The 15,309-nt window shown below is 41.9% G+C and overlaps 1 protein-coding gene across 1 annotated transcript; it reads left to right on the forward strand.

The window, feature by feature from the left end:
* The first annotated feature begins 3,489 nt into the window (after positions 1-3,489).
* LOC119306167 (protein TsetseEP-like) lies at positions 3,490-4,220 on the forward strand. Its single transcript, XM_037582468.1, has one exon. It carries the CDS (start codon positions 3,548-3,550, stop codon positions 3,962-3,964), a length of 417 nt encoding a protein of 138 aa, XP_037438365.1. The 5' UTR covers positions 3,490-3,547; the 3' UTR covers positions 3,965-4,220.
* The last annotated feature ends 11,089 nt before the right edge of the window (positions 4,221-15,309 follow it).

Raw genomic sequence — 15,309 nt, forward strand, 5'->3', positions numbered from 1 at the left:
CCCCAGCCACTGAAAGGCTGACGCGTGGATGCCTTTTGGTCCCGGTTGGTACCACCAACCGGGACCAAAGGCCCCCTGACTGGGCTCGGCGCACAGGGCCACGTGGAGGCACATTGGTCCCGGTTCGTGTTTGAACTGGGACTAATGGGTGGAGGTATTAGTAACGACCCATTAGTCCCGGTTCATGAACCGGGACTAAAGGCCCTTACGAACCGGGACTATTAGGTGTTTTTCTACTAGTGAAAAGGCCCAAGTTCAACTATACTCTTTGATGTTTTGGCTATGGGCTGGGCCGGCTATGGCCCATCTGCCTTGCTTTAGCTCCACCAGTGGTCAAGACTATCAAGAAAAGGCACCATGAAAATTACTATAACAAATTTTCTCTTACTCAACTCGCAATAAGAAAAATCTCTCTGTGATAGTGCTATGCAACATACGAGAGACCATAATAATCTCTCACCCGTCCCATGGTGCTGGCAGGGTCAACTCTATAATTTTGAGAGCCCTTGTGTGACATTGGCAAATTGATAGTCTTTTTTTCTTTTATTGTGCATGAAAACTCCTTTTAAGCAACATTATAGTAACCCTAAAACTGACAAGGAAAGTAAATACATAAGTAGAATTTTAGAAATCAGAGCACTAACATTTAACATGCTTCGACGAATGGGTGGCTCTGGTAATATGGATATGGATACGAGGAATGAGAGGCCTAGAGAGTGACAAGTTCATGCTTTGTTGTCACAGACACCCGAGGAGGCGGCAAGACACTCACGTCGTCAAGCTACGAGACAAACCTGTGAAGATGAAGATCACGAATTACAATTAGGAGAACTGGTGATGCCATGTGTGCATGTCGCACACCGATTATGATTATTTTCCTTTTTATGGACCAGTTCAACCAAGGCTAAAGGCCTAAAGCTTCTTGGAGAGCGTGTATACCTCAATTTTAGGAGAGCTCATTTGAAAAAAGCCAGAAGACTAAAAAAGAAAAATCAGGCCGAAAGTTTCCATAACCAAAGTTGGCCCATAAGCTTCTGGAAGCTTCCTAAAACCGACAGGAGGGAGCTTCCTCTCATGTGAATGCCATAGATTGGGCAGCCCTTTTATAATCTATTGAAGGAAGAGGTGTGTGCGCTTTTTACCAATAACTTGGAAACCAATGCTAAATAGCATATTTCCACTTTTAGCGCGGCGTAGAACAGAATTTGACTATAGATCCACGGTATGGGCAAATCCCAACATTTTTTCTATAGGGGCAGATGCCTCACTCTAACGAGTAGGATTTTTTTGTTCTTATTTTCACATTTTTCTTTTCATTTTTCCTAATTTTCTAGAAAACGCTCTATAACATATATGGGTGATCATATAGTTTAATAAGTGTTCATGTACTTTAAAAATGTTCATCACGTATTTATAAAACGTTTTCAAAATATGAAACATTTTTGAAATACACATGCAATTACAAAAGTGTTCATATTTTTCTGAAAATATACACTATGAATATCTTGAACAATATGGATGAAGATTTATTTTAATACATGATGAACCTTTGAAATCACAATATTTTCTAAAAAATACACAACGATTTTTATATACACAATAAACATGTTTTTCATACACGATGAACATTTTGTAAAAACATGAGTGAACATTGCCCAACTCCGATGAGGGAGGGCCAATGATGGTAGTACGCCTTCGCCTTGCTCGAGTGATTGTAGACATCGCTAGGTGGTCTACGGACCTGGACATAAGTTCTGTTACCTCTGGTGTTCTTGTACTGACATGATGGTTGATAAGTAGATCAGATTTTTTCCGTAATCTTATTAAGAAAAATGTTCAACTTGTCTTACAAATTGTTCCAGAGATTAAGAAAAATATATTCGCATTTTTCAAAAAGAACCGTACATTTCAATTTTTTCACATGTTTAGAATATTGTTCATGGCCATATTAAAATATTCATGAAATATAAAAAATGCGTTATTACAGTTTTGGAAAGATGTTTGTGGTATATAAAAAATGTTCATCATGTATTTATAAGACAATCAAACTTGTATTAAAAAAATATTCTATGTGTATCTGAAAATGTTTATTATTTTTAATAATTTCAGTGTGTATTTGAAAAATAGAAAAAAAACATGAAACAATGAATAGGAAAAGTAAAAGAGAAACCAAAAATGAAAAACCTAAACAAACCCAATAAACAAGAGAAATAAAAAACCGGACAAAACGTTATGAAATCACAAGAAACAAACAAATGCTACACACCTCCACCACTACTGGGCCACAGCCCACACCGCATCGCCAGAGACATAGCATTTGCGCAAAATGACCGCACGCATTGAACAAACTGTCGGCTAGCTAGTTATTAGAAAGACATGTAACTTAATTCAAACTCAACAAAATTATAGATACAATGCTTTGGATCATAGATACAAGAAATTACAAAATAACTCATATAACTAAGAATTACAATGAAACCCTCTTGAGTCAAAATATGATAAACAGAGGAAAAAAACATTAGCACATATAATCCTTACTCTATCCGAATATATGGCGGTGCTAAACTTAGCAACCCCATTAGTTTTGGAGCTCCAGCTTCATGGAGTCTTTTTTGGAAAATCATACATGCATAACTAAAACACACTCATGCATGAGGCTGGAGAATCAGGGGCATGCAGCATCAAAATAGGTTAGTTTGTCGGAGAGTTAGATTTAATAATTTGAGACATTACGCATGATAAAATTGTCATTGGTATCTACCATTTTGAAACTGTGCACAGTATACCGGGCCAGAGGGAGTGCTTGAGAAAACACTGAGAGTCAGCGAAAACTCGGTCTACTAAGCAAACCATGGAGCCTTGGGGCGTCCTAACAGGTGGTGAAGCTCACGCACGAGGTGACTGCACAATCGGGCCAGTTCTTTTCCGGAGAGCTTTCCTTTCGATTGTGAATTGAACTGCAGCGATTGCTTTTTTACTTTGTATTGCATTGCACAAACGTGTACACTGTCTATCTTAATTTCTAAATGATGGCCGGTCACATGGACGTGTGAGCACGGGATTGACAAGGCAACTAACAGAATTCTATTACTACGAGGAGGCAACTGATAAAGTAAAAATATTGTTACCCACCCTACTATCATCAGATGGAGACACGCACGCAGAATCCACTGGACAAGGCGACTAACATAATTCTATTACCACGAGGATGCAACTAATAGAGTAAAAATATTGTTACTCACACGTACTACCACCACAAAAGACACACACGCAGAATCCAGCTGTACTTATTAACACGTCTAGCTACCTACGTGTGGTTTCTTCATTTGTAATCAACTAATCAACCAATATAACTCCACCGACATGTTATACAGTACTACTTGTCACTCCAGCTAGGTAACTGCAATGCTAATTAATGCAGCCTCCAGATCTGGTTTGTTTCACCCAGCCTATAAAACCACACAATATGTACCTTCAGTTCTCACACAACACACACACAAAGCACAGCAGGTGCAACACTAACTGCAAGCACAAGAAGTAGGCAGCAATGGCGAAGCATCGCCTCCTCGCCGTGCTCCTCATCGGGATAGTTGCAGCCTCCTCTTTCAACCAAGCAGCTACGGCTGGCCGAGGCCTTGCTGTTGTTGAGAAGTTCGCAGAGCTAGAGCCAAAGCCAGAACCCAAACCAGAGCCAATGCCCAAACCTATGCCACACCCAGAGTCAGAGCCCTGCAAACCTGAACCGCTGCCCAAACCCGAACCAAAGCCTGGACAGAAACCTGAACCAGAACCCAAGCCCAAGCCGATGCCAAAACCAAAGCCAAAGCCCAAGCCCTGCTCCAAACCGAAGCCAGATCCTAAGCCCGAGCCAATGCCGAAACCCGAACCAAAGCCGGAGCCCAAGCCTAATGAACCGAAACCGAAGCCGCCTCCTAAGTGCAAACCACCGACAGCTCACAACTGATGGGATACTTGTATATGACAGTTGATGGAGGAGACCCCATACGGAGCCACACTGTGCTATTTCTAGAATAAGTGGTGTAGTATTCCCTGTATTCCATTTATTTGTATTGTTCCATGCATGTGGGATGAGTATTAGCTCTGTACTTATTATTTGCTTGTTGGTATATGTTCATCTACTTTGTATGTGACTCGACTCGTTGTTATTTTCAGTATCTACGCATGATGGTATTCATTTTCATGAATGAGCTATTTTGTCAGTGAACTGCAGTCTATGTTGTTTTCTCTGTGGTGTGCAGTCTCAGTTATTTTCTCTATGGGGTTGTTTCATTATTATGTGGTCTTTTTTGGTGGAAAAGATGATGTCAACAAAAGGGAAGAGAAGGCCTCCCTAAATAGCAGCACACATATGAAGTGTAGTGTGCACGTACGTGTCTGGTGTTCTAGATGTATAAAGTGTACTCATACGCCAGACAGCGGTTTTGTTCTCTACCCTTCGTCTATGAACTAAGTCCCGACCAGGTGTGTTAGTATTTATACCCAGGCTCTACGAGTGAGCTGGCTCCGTTGCTAGTTATACTAGGTAAACGTCACACACACTGCTACGGAAATTTAAAGCAATGAAATTATAAAAAATAGCATATATGTGAATAACACCATACAACATTCTCAACATATGACAATAGAAAATCTAGATGTAACTGGAGGGTGGATGCATGTTATATTGTCGTGACCTTCAAGTTTAATTATTTGTTGTTGAAAGATAACTAATAGTAAAAATAATGAGGTGAAGAGCTTGCGTGTGTTTGTGGAGGGCTTGCATATGATGGAAAGTGAAAAGTCGAACGATTACATGCACCCTTGATGATGTGGACGACTTGCATGTGATGAAAAATGGTAAGTGAAAGTTGATTGGTTGCATGTCCTCATGATGTGATTAATTTGCATGTGCATTTAAATGGGATGACTTACTTAGATATATAGGATATATGTGTGAAAGGTAACTGCACCGCCCTGGTATATATGTGTGAAAGGTAATTGCACCCCCTGGTCAAGAGATTAGTGGCAGAGCTACCCAAAAATTATTGGGCAGGCCAAGGTGGCCCATCATGAAGGAAACACATTTTTCTCTCTTAAAAGGCCCAAGTTTACCTATACTATTTGATGTTTTGGCTATGCGCTGGGCCGGCTATGGCCCATCTGGTCTTGCTTTAGCTCCACGAGTTGTCAAGACTATCAAGAAAAGGCACCATGAAAAATATTATAACAAATTTTCTCTTACTCAATTCGCAACAAGAAAAAAATCTCTGTGATAGTTCTACGCAACATACGAGAGACCATAATAATCTCTCACCCGTCCCATGGTGCTGGCAGGGTCAACTCTATAATTTTGAGAGCCCTTGTGTGAAATTGGAAAATTGATAGTCTTTTTTTTCTTTTATTGTGCATGAAAACTCATTTTAAGCAACATTATAGTAACCCTAAAACTGACAAGGAAAGAAAATACATAAGTAGAATTGTAGAAATCAGAGCACTAACATTTAACATGCTTCAACGAATGGGTGGCTCTGGTAATATGGATATGGATACGAGGAATGAGAGGCCTAGAGAGTGATAAGCTCATGCTTCATTGTCACACACGCCCAAGGAGGCGGAGAGACACCCACGTCGTCAAGCTTCAAGACAAACCTGTGAAGATGAAGATCACGAATTACAATTAGGAGAACTGGTGATGCCATGTGTCCGTGTCGCACACTGATTATGATTCTTTTCATTTTTATGGACTAGTCAACCAATGGCTAAAGGCCTAAAGCTTCTTGGAGAGCGTGTATACCTCAATTTCAGGAGAGCTCCTTCTCACCGCTTGTAGTGCTCATTAGTGTCGTAGCGCACAAGAGCCCGCGTGCATGTGCCATCCCACTAAAAGGCAAAGCGGTTGCTCACCTAGCCACCCACTATACTCTTTTTTCGCCAGCCTTTTTTCCGGGATTGCTCTGTTATTCAATGAAAAAGATGCCACCGGTATTCTAAATTTGAAAAACAATTATGGTTTGAAGAGAATGAATTAAAAAACATTGAAAATTTTGAAAAAAAATCACAAATTCATTTTTCATGAATTTGAAAAAAGTTGATTCAAAAAAGTTAGTGAAATTTGAAAAACCAAATCATGAATATGAAAAAACCACATGAAACTTACCAGCGCTACACCGCAAGAGCTATATCTCGCTTATAGTGAGATGGTAGGAGCTCTCACATGAAGGGAAGCGCTACTAACCACTGGGCCACTGTCCGCTTCATGTTAGATTAGCAGGTCGTGACCTTATTAAGAAAAAGAGTTGTATTTCCACTGGTTTTCCAGGTTTTTTGTTTTGTTTTTCCTAGTTTTTTTGACGGTTCTTCTTCGTTTCTACTTGGTATTACAAACTTTTTATTTACTTTGTTTTTCTTTGTTTCTTTTTCTTTCACTAGCTTGTTACTTTTTTTCTTTTTTCTTCGGTTTTGTTGATTTATTTTCTCGTTTTTTCTTTTGGTTTCCTTTTGTTTTCTTATTGGGTTTTCATTTTTTCTATACACATTTTTTATATATCTAATACATTTTTCCAACACACGTTAAATATTTTGAAAATACAAGACTAATATTTATTGAATACATGGCAACATTTTTTCTATACATATTTAACATTTTTTTAAATGCTTGATTAACATTTTTCAAATATCAGATTAACATTTTTTAGTACATGATAAAAATATAAACACATTTTATTTTTTTGTCAGATCCTTAATTAAAAATTTGCAAATACAAGTTTAACATTTTTAAAATACATGGTGAATATTTTTTCTATAAACATTTAATAGTTTTTCAAACGCTCCATAAACATTTCAAATATAAGGTTAACATTCTTTCTAATACATGGTAGCCATTTCTTATAAACATTTAACATTTTTCAAATGCTTGATTAATTTTTTGAAATAGTTGTTTATTTAGTTTTTTAATGTATGGATTAACATTTTTAAAACCAAGGTCACCTTTTTAGACACACATTATATATATTTTGTGTACATTTGTAGTATACATGATAAACATTTTCTCTATGTACATTTAACATTTTTCAAATGTTAGGCTACTATTTTTTGAAATATTTTATATACTGTTTTTGCAATATATTTATTTATATTATTTGGAGGTATAAATGAAAGAAAAAACGAAAACCAAATGAAAAGAAACTAAAAAACGAGGCAGTAGCTTCCCCGTGCACTGGGCTGGGCCGTACGCTCAAGCGACTGCAAGGTGCTTCAGCGAGTCGGAAGGTTGCCCCACTAGAAGCGAGGTATAGCCGCGCCCGCGCTACACTGCCTCGTCCGCTACTGGGCCATGGTCCACACCGCATCGCTAGAGGTGAATGCTGTGTGCGCCTTGCAGTAGGCCAGAGGTAGCATTTGCGCAAAATTACTGCACGATTGAACGGCTAGTCATCTATTTTTTAGGATGACCTGTAACTTTATTCAAACTTGATAAAATTATAGGTGAAAGGCTTTGGATAATAGATCCAAGACATTACAAACTAACTCCTATAACTAAGAATATAAAACTATTTTCTCAAAAAAAAATCATAATTTTACAAATTTGAAAAAAGTCATGACTTTTGAAAATGTTCAAAGATGGATGCCATGGAGATAAACGTTCAGAGAAATTGTACTATTTTTAAGAGCCATGAATGTTTTTCAATTTTTTAAAATTTCCAAATATTTTTAAAATTCATTAATTTTTTAAATTTTTGTGTTTTTAAAATTCTTGAATATATTATTAAACTCATGAAGATTGTTCAAAAAGCACAAAATTTAAAATTTACTGTTTATTTTTCAAAAAAATTGTACACTTTTTAAAATCCATGATTTTTTAAAATTTGTGAACATTATTTTAATGCATGCGAATCTATAAAAAAAATATGAAGTCGGTTTTTAGCTAGCGAGAGTGAGAGAAGTGGCAAGTGGGAGCGAGCTCGCTAATGGGTCGTAGTGTGCCGTATGCTCCACATGAGCATACAGTACTAATGCGGACGCTCATACATACAGACATACATTCATCTTTATGAACAATCGCACACACTACCTACCCCTATGAGCACCTTCGAATGATTGTGTTGACATATAATTTTGAGATTGGGAAAACCACCACATGCGCCTTCGTAGTTGACGGGAATATCTCCTCCCACTGAACAAGCATCGGAAGCCTAGAATAATACAGAAAAATGAGCCGACCTGTGTTAAGTCTAGGGCTTGAACCCTGATGGATTGGTTTCACTACGACGAACCTAACCATCTGAGCTAGGCACATTTCGCAGGAGTGCCCGAAGATAGGAGCTCCCCATGAAATGATCAAAGGCGATATTTTCCTGGGCAGCCTCCCATCGAGCTTCACTCTTTCCTTTGAAAGACAAAAACACCGGCAAGATGGTCAAGTACTTGGTGTGCTAGTTTCAAGCATGTGTTGTGTGTTATCTAGAAGTACAAAACTACCATTATCTCTAGTTGTTGTAATATTCCTAAATCTCTTAGGTTTCTTTTAGGGAAAAAATATACTTCAATTAGAATTAAAAAAAGGGAATATGTCGATATCGAGACGATATCAATTACACCCGGGCCTATGCAAAAATACGGTGTCAAGGTTATTCTCACTAGTGCAGAACCGGGCAATAGCACCGGTTCGTAAGGCCCTTTAGTGCCGGTTCCATAACCGGCACTAAAGTGTGGGCACTAAAGCCCCCCCCCCCTTTAGTACTGGTTCAGTACGAACCGGTGCTAAAAGGAAACCACGTGGCACGAGCCAGCTCCAGGGGCCTGGAGCCCTTTAGTACCGGTTGGTAAGATCAACCGGTACTATAAGGTTTGGGGGTTTTTTAGTTTTATGATTTTTTTTCATTTAATTTTGTGTTTCCATTTTAATTCTTTTTCATTTGCTGGTATTTTACGATAGTACACATTGTACACGTTATGTGTGTGTGTGTATATATATATATATATATATATATAATTTCTAGTAGAACCAATCATGCATATATATATATCATCAATTAATGTCTCACAAACCATCATATTAATTAATTCACACATACACACATGTATAGCTATATACAATTTCTCCTACATATGCATGTTGCCTTCGGAGCCAGTGGCATTAGCTTAATTGGTGCCTTCGGAGCACGATGACAATTTGAAGTGGTTTTCATGAGGGCGGTAGCGGGTAATAGTATTCTCCCTTCGGATTTATGACCTGGTCGAGCAAAAATCCCGCTATTTCCTCTTGAAGTGCTTCTACGCGCTCCGTTTCTAGGAGCTTCTCCCGCACCTCTCTGAACTGTTAAGAAGGAGATCAATATGCATGTGTATTAGTTATGTGACTAGATATCGATAATGGTGTAAAAATTATGAATAGTGTTTTGACAAGCGTACTCATTCCTGTCTTTGAGATCTGCTCCTTTCGGACGCCATCATGCGAATGTTCTCGCAAACGCAGAATGCACACAGATCAGTCTCCTGCGCCTGCTTCAGGGCCTTTACGAGAATGAAATTTGATCAGATAATAATTAATCAAGCATGATAATTAAAGAGATGGCAGCTAGCTAGCTAGCTAGTGCTACTTAATTACTTACCTTGGGTCTTCCCCATTTAAGCTTTTTTTTCCATTCGCCTTCCGTGACGCTGATGAACCTTGCCCAAGCCCTGCCCGCCGACAAAGAAAATGAATAAAGGGGTTATTAAATAGTTCATATCATGAAATGACGAACTAAATAGGCCGAGATATATAGTTAATAATGATTGAAATTACCTGTTGACTATCTCAAACAAGATGTTATAGTCAGTTTTTTCTTTGAGTAGTGAGTCCAGTATTTCAACTGTTCGGGCGTCAACTTTAATGATACACAAGACCCAGTGATATCTGCATGCACACACGTTTGCATGTCTTAATTAAGCGGGCATATGTAAGCAAAAACATGTAGCTAGCTAGTAGGCAAAAACAGAGAATTTGTAGTACAAGACAGTGTGACTCACTGGAAGTTGTAAGGAAGTAGTATATCTTCATTGTATTTGAGGCGCTTCAAGAACTCTAGCATGCTGTCCTCTATGGCCTTTTGATCACGTGCATCTATTTTCCATGTGTATTCATTAACGGTGTTTGGGTCAATGAACCCAATGCCATAGCGTCCACCTTTTCTCATTTCATACATCTTCATCCTGCATATAATACCACAGAAAAGAATATAGTGAGGATAATTACAGGTAATGATTGATCAAAAGGATCACTACAGCTAGCTTGAGACTTAAATTACAGAAAGAAATCACTTACAGACAATAGCAACTGACGATAGATTTGTCGAGTGCGTCTTGATTGTATAACTGAAACAGTTCAGAATACTCAACGGACACAGCTTTCTCATGGTAGTAATGCTCCTTCTTGACATTCACCATGAGGGACAATCGATCAGAAATCTTGGTAATGTTCATGTACCATTGATGCAATTCATACATTCTCGTTGGGAGGTTCTTGACCTTGTCTGGCTCGACCAAAGGTTGGCCCCGGACATATTTCCGTTTTATTTCATCCTCTCTAAGTGCACGCATGGGCTCGATCTCGAGGAGTTGTCCAACAGTGATTTTGAGAACTTCAGCCTGCATTATATGCTCCTCCGTTATTACCACATTGCCCACCTCAGGAACGTAAACTGTTTGCCCACAATAATATTGGGCGCGCGTACTGTCACGTGTTGTTGGCATAACAAGCGAGGGGATTGATTGCGCCGCCTGTTCTCCCAGCTGGGGAATGGTTTTCCCGCATTTTTTGACAACTGCTTCTTGTTTGCTCGATCCTGAGCTCGCCTCCTTATGTAGACGTGCTCGATTTAACTTCCTGATGTGGCGCTCATAGTCTGTGTCAACAGGCTTGGGAGCTGGTGGTTGAGCCATACGAATGAAGTGGTCAATCATTTTCTTAGGCACTTTCTCCCCTGGCGGCGGTGGCGGTTTTGGTGCAAAATGGGCTTCCACCTCGGACTTCGATATGGCTGCGATTTCCTCCTCGGACCTGTCATAAGCCCTCTGCGGAAGAGGCGTGAGGCTTGGACCATATTTATATCGCTTGCCTCCGCCTGTACTTCCTGCACTACCTCGACTCGTACCGCTACGCACCATAGCTGCGGGGTGTCTCTTCTGTGATTGCTGAGGCGGCGGAGACGGCTGACGGGGCTGAGTTGGACGAGGAGGAGTGGCCGCCTGAAGCTCTGCCGGACTTGGAGGAGGAGTGGCCTGAGGTTGTGCCGGACTTGGAGGAGGAGTGGACGTCTGACGCTGTGGCGGACTTGGAGGAGGAGGAGTGGCCTGACACTTTGCCGGACTTGGAGGAGGAGTGGCCTGACACTTTGCCGGACTTGGTGGACTTGCAGGAGCGGGAGACTGCTGACTCGGTGGCCGACTTCGACGAGGAGTCGGCTGGCGCGGTGTCGGTGGCCTTCGAAAGTTGATGCAATCCTTTTTCCATAGGATGATACGATGGTTGGCATCTCCGAGAAAGCGCTCGTCGTCACCTCCAGCATAGTCAAGCTCTAGATCCGAATATGGGTCCACCACCTCATCAACCAAGACACGAGCATAGCCCGCTGGAATCGGGTTGCAATGGAAGGTTGCCTCGGGGGGATTTGTAAAAGCAACGGCGTCCGCCACCTTCATGGATATGTTCTTCATTTTGACGTGTAGCTCGCAGCTAGTGTTCTCCGTGATGTCATCCACGGGGTATCTACCCAGCATTGCGTCGTCCGGGGCGGAACCCACGCTGCTTCTCGGCATGGATGGGGCGGTGCTATCCAATGCTGGATCATTCGCTAGCTGCTGCAGCTGCTGAGACCCCCTTTGCTGGGTAAGTGAGTCGATCTGCTCCTGCTGCTGCTGGAATTTGACTACCAATTCCGCTTGACTTGCTTCTAGGCCTTGAAGGCGTTCATAGTCCCTCTTCCTCTGCTCCTCCTCCATCTTCCTCTTCTTCTCCTCTGCAATCTTCTTTCTCGCACGGGTTCTGTAGTCGGTGTTCCAGTCTGAAAACCCCTCATACCACGGAATAGCGCCCTTGCCTCGTGTTCTTCCCGGGTGTTCAGGATTTCCCAGGGCACGCGTAAGCTCGTCGTTCTCTCTGTTGGGCTGGAACACCCCCGATCGTGCCTCTTCTATTGCAACAAGTCGCATCGTCGGCTCCCTTCAGACTTGCCCTCGTCGAAACATTGCCTGTCTTCGGGTCCAACTCCCCCCCATGCGCATAGAACCAAGTCCTGACCCTGGGGGGCCAGCTCTTAGTAACCGGAGTGGCACCTGCATCCTCCATCTCTTTCTCAGACTTATCCCACTTAGGCATTGCCACCGCATAGCCACCTGGCCCCAGCTTATGGAACTTATCCTTTTTTCGGCATTCTTCTTGTTTATTCTCGACCGTTCCTTAGCTAATTCCGAATCCTTGAATTTCACGAAATCGTCCCAATGAGCACGTTGGTTCTCTAGTGTTCCCTCGAATACTGGAGTCTTCCTTCCTCCCTTGACGTACTTGTCGCATTCACGATTTTTGTGGTTCTTGAATGCAACCGCCATCTTCCTAAGAGCAGCGTCCTTGACTTTCTGCACATCTGCTTCTGTGAAATGATCTGGTAGGGTGAAATGTTCCATGAGAGTATCCCAAAGCAGATCTTTTTGATTCTTGTCGACAAAAGTAACATCTGGACGTGGAGCAGCGTCCTCTTTGCCTTTTTGTCTTTTGTCTTTTGCTAGCTCTCTCCATTCTTGAAGGGAGATCAGGAGTTGGTCCTTCACAAGAACTCCGCACTGACGAACGAACTTGTTCGCAATCTTCTTAGGCGCTAATGGTTCGCCATTAGGTCTGACTGCCTCGATATTGTACTTTACGCCCTCCTTCAACTTTTTGTTCGGGCCTCGTTTCGTCCTTTTGCCTGAAGATTTGCTTGATCCGGATGGCTGGAAGAACAAAGATCGATTCGTTAATATATCTTCAAGTCATTTAAAACATGTGATGATCACCAGATACCTGCTTATATAAATATATATACCTCGCCGGTCTTTGTTGTTTCAGGATCAACATGTTCTTCGTCATCGTCATAATCGTAGTTCATGACTTCATCAATTCGGTCGTCGCGATCGAATATCATATCACCCTCTCCGGTGTTGTTTAAAAATTCGGAGCCGTCATAATCTTCTTCATTCTGATCATCATCTGGCCCGCGTATCATATCGAACATGGTCTGTTCTCCCTCTCTGTCGGTATTGTCTGCCATAGCTTTTATTTAACTAATTCAAAAAAAATATAAAACAATTTAGTATTCAAATTACATCGTCTCGAATAATAGATATAATCTCGAATACTTCGTCTAGAATAATAGATATAATCTCGAATACATCGTCTCGAATAATATATAATATTGAATAGTACATCACTGGCTAGCTAATTAAAGATCGAATACTACAGAAGAATCTAGGACACTCGCGGTTCCTGCGGCGCGGGCGGTGGACACCCAAAGAGAAGGAACCCTCACAGGATCATAGCTGAAGTGAGATCCTCGAAGATACTGCCAAGTATTGGAAAACCTGCCGCCCTCTAACGCAACCATGTAGCGATGGACGTGCTCGTCCTCCTCCCTAACACGGCGACGTACCACCTCCGGCGGGGTCGGGTCCCTCCGCATCGAAATTGGCCCACGCGAACGCCACCAAACGAGATCAGGGTCGACGACGGGACCCGGGGCCGGGTTCCTCATCAAGCGGCGCGCCCCTCCAGGCAGCACCTCCTAGTGCCAGCCCGGCGGAGCCCAGTCCCGGACATGGGTCGGCTGGACGTCGTCGTGGACGGGTCGACGGCGAGGATGCGGGCCGGGCATCGTTGAGAACAAATACTAGCTATATGCCCGCAAAAAGTAACATTTTTTTAATGATTGGATTTTGATAATTAAAATTTCTAACATTTTTATATAACACTAATTATGCTAATCTAAATAATCTAAATAACACTAAAATTTCTAACATTTCTAACATTTCTATATAACACTAATTTCTAACATTTCTATATAACACTAATTTCTAACTGATTAAACACTAATTATATCCATCTAACATGCATTCATACATATATAATAGTGAAAAAATAATAATCTAAATAATCTAAACTAATTAAACATACAAAATACGTGTGTGTGTACTAATTAAACACTAATTATCTAAACTAATTAAACATACAAAATAATAATCTAAATAATCTAAACTAATTAAAGACTAATTATATATCTAAACTAATTAAACATGCTTGTGTGTGTGTGTGTACGGGCTCGGGGAGGGCTCACAGCGGGCGAGGCGATGGCGAGGCGAGGCGACGGCAAGGCGACAGCTGGGGCGGCGACGGCGGGGACGGCGCGATGGGGACGGGGACGGCGCGACGGGGACGGGGACGGCGCGACGGGGACGGGCCCGGGGCGGCGACGGAGACGAGGGTGGCGACGGGGACGGGGGCGGCGACGGGGACGGGGGCGGCGACGGAGACGAGCGGCGACGGAGATGATCGAGGGCGGCGGCGACGGCGACGGAGACGGAAACAGAGGAACGAACAGAGAGGGAAACTGAAATTTTTGTAGCCGTTGTATATATAGAAGGCACCTTTAGTACCGTTTGGAGCCACCAACCGGTACTAAAGGCCTGTTTTGGCCAGGCCAAACGGCGGGAAGCGACCCCCTTTAGTACCGGGTGGTGGCACAAACCGGTACTAAAGGCCTCCCCTTTAGTACCGGTTTGTGCCACGATCCGGTACTAAAGGGGGTGCGCTGGCGCAGGTGCGGTGCGGCAAGTTTAGTCCCACCTCGCTAGCCGAGGGGCGACCGCACTGGTTTATAAACCCCCGTGCGGTCGCTCTCTCGAGCTCCTCTCCAAAGCAGGCTTACTGGGCCTACGTGTTCTTTGCAGCCCTGTGGGCCCACTTGGCCTTTGCGGGCCTGCATCCTGGCCCAACGACAGGTTGGGTTTCTAGTCGTATGCAGGCCGCTCTGGCCTAGTAGGCGGGCTTTTTTTATTTTATTTTTTGCTTTTTTTATTTTTGTGTTGTTTTTTTGTGTATTTAGAGTTTCTTTGTGAACATTTTTGTTTTAGGTACAAAAAATTACAAACTTTCTGTTAGGGCTTTTTTTATTTTTTTTGTGTTGTTTTTTTTTTGTGTATTTAGAGTTTCTTTCTGAACATTTTTGTTTTAGGTACAAAAAATTACAAACTTTCTGTTAGTGCCCGTAGTTTTCAAATTTGAATAGTTTAAATTTTGAA

Source organism: Triticum dicoccoides, chromosome 5B (genome assembly GCF_002162155.2).
Source record: "Triticum dicoccoides isolate Atlit2015 ecotype Zavitan chromosome 5B, WEW_v2.0, whole genome shotgun sequence".
Taxonomy (NCBI): Eukaryota; Viridiplantae; Streptophyta; class Magnoliopsida; order Poales; family Poaceae; genus Triticum; species Triticum dicoccoides.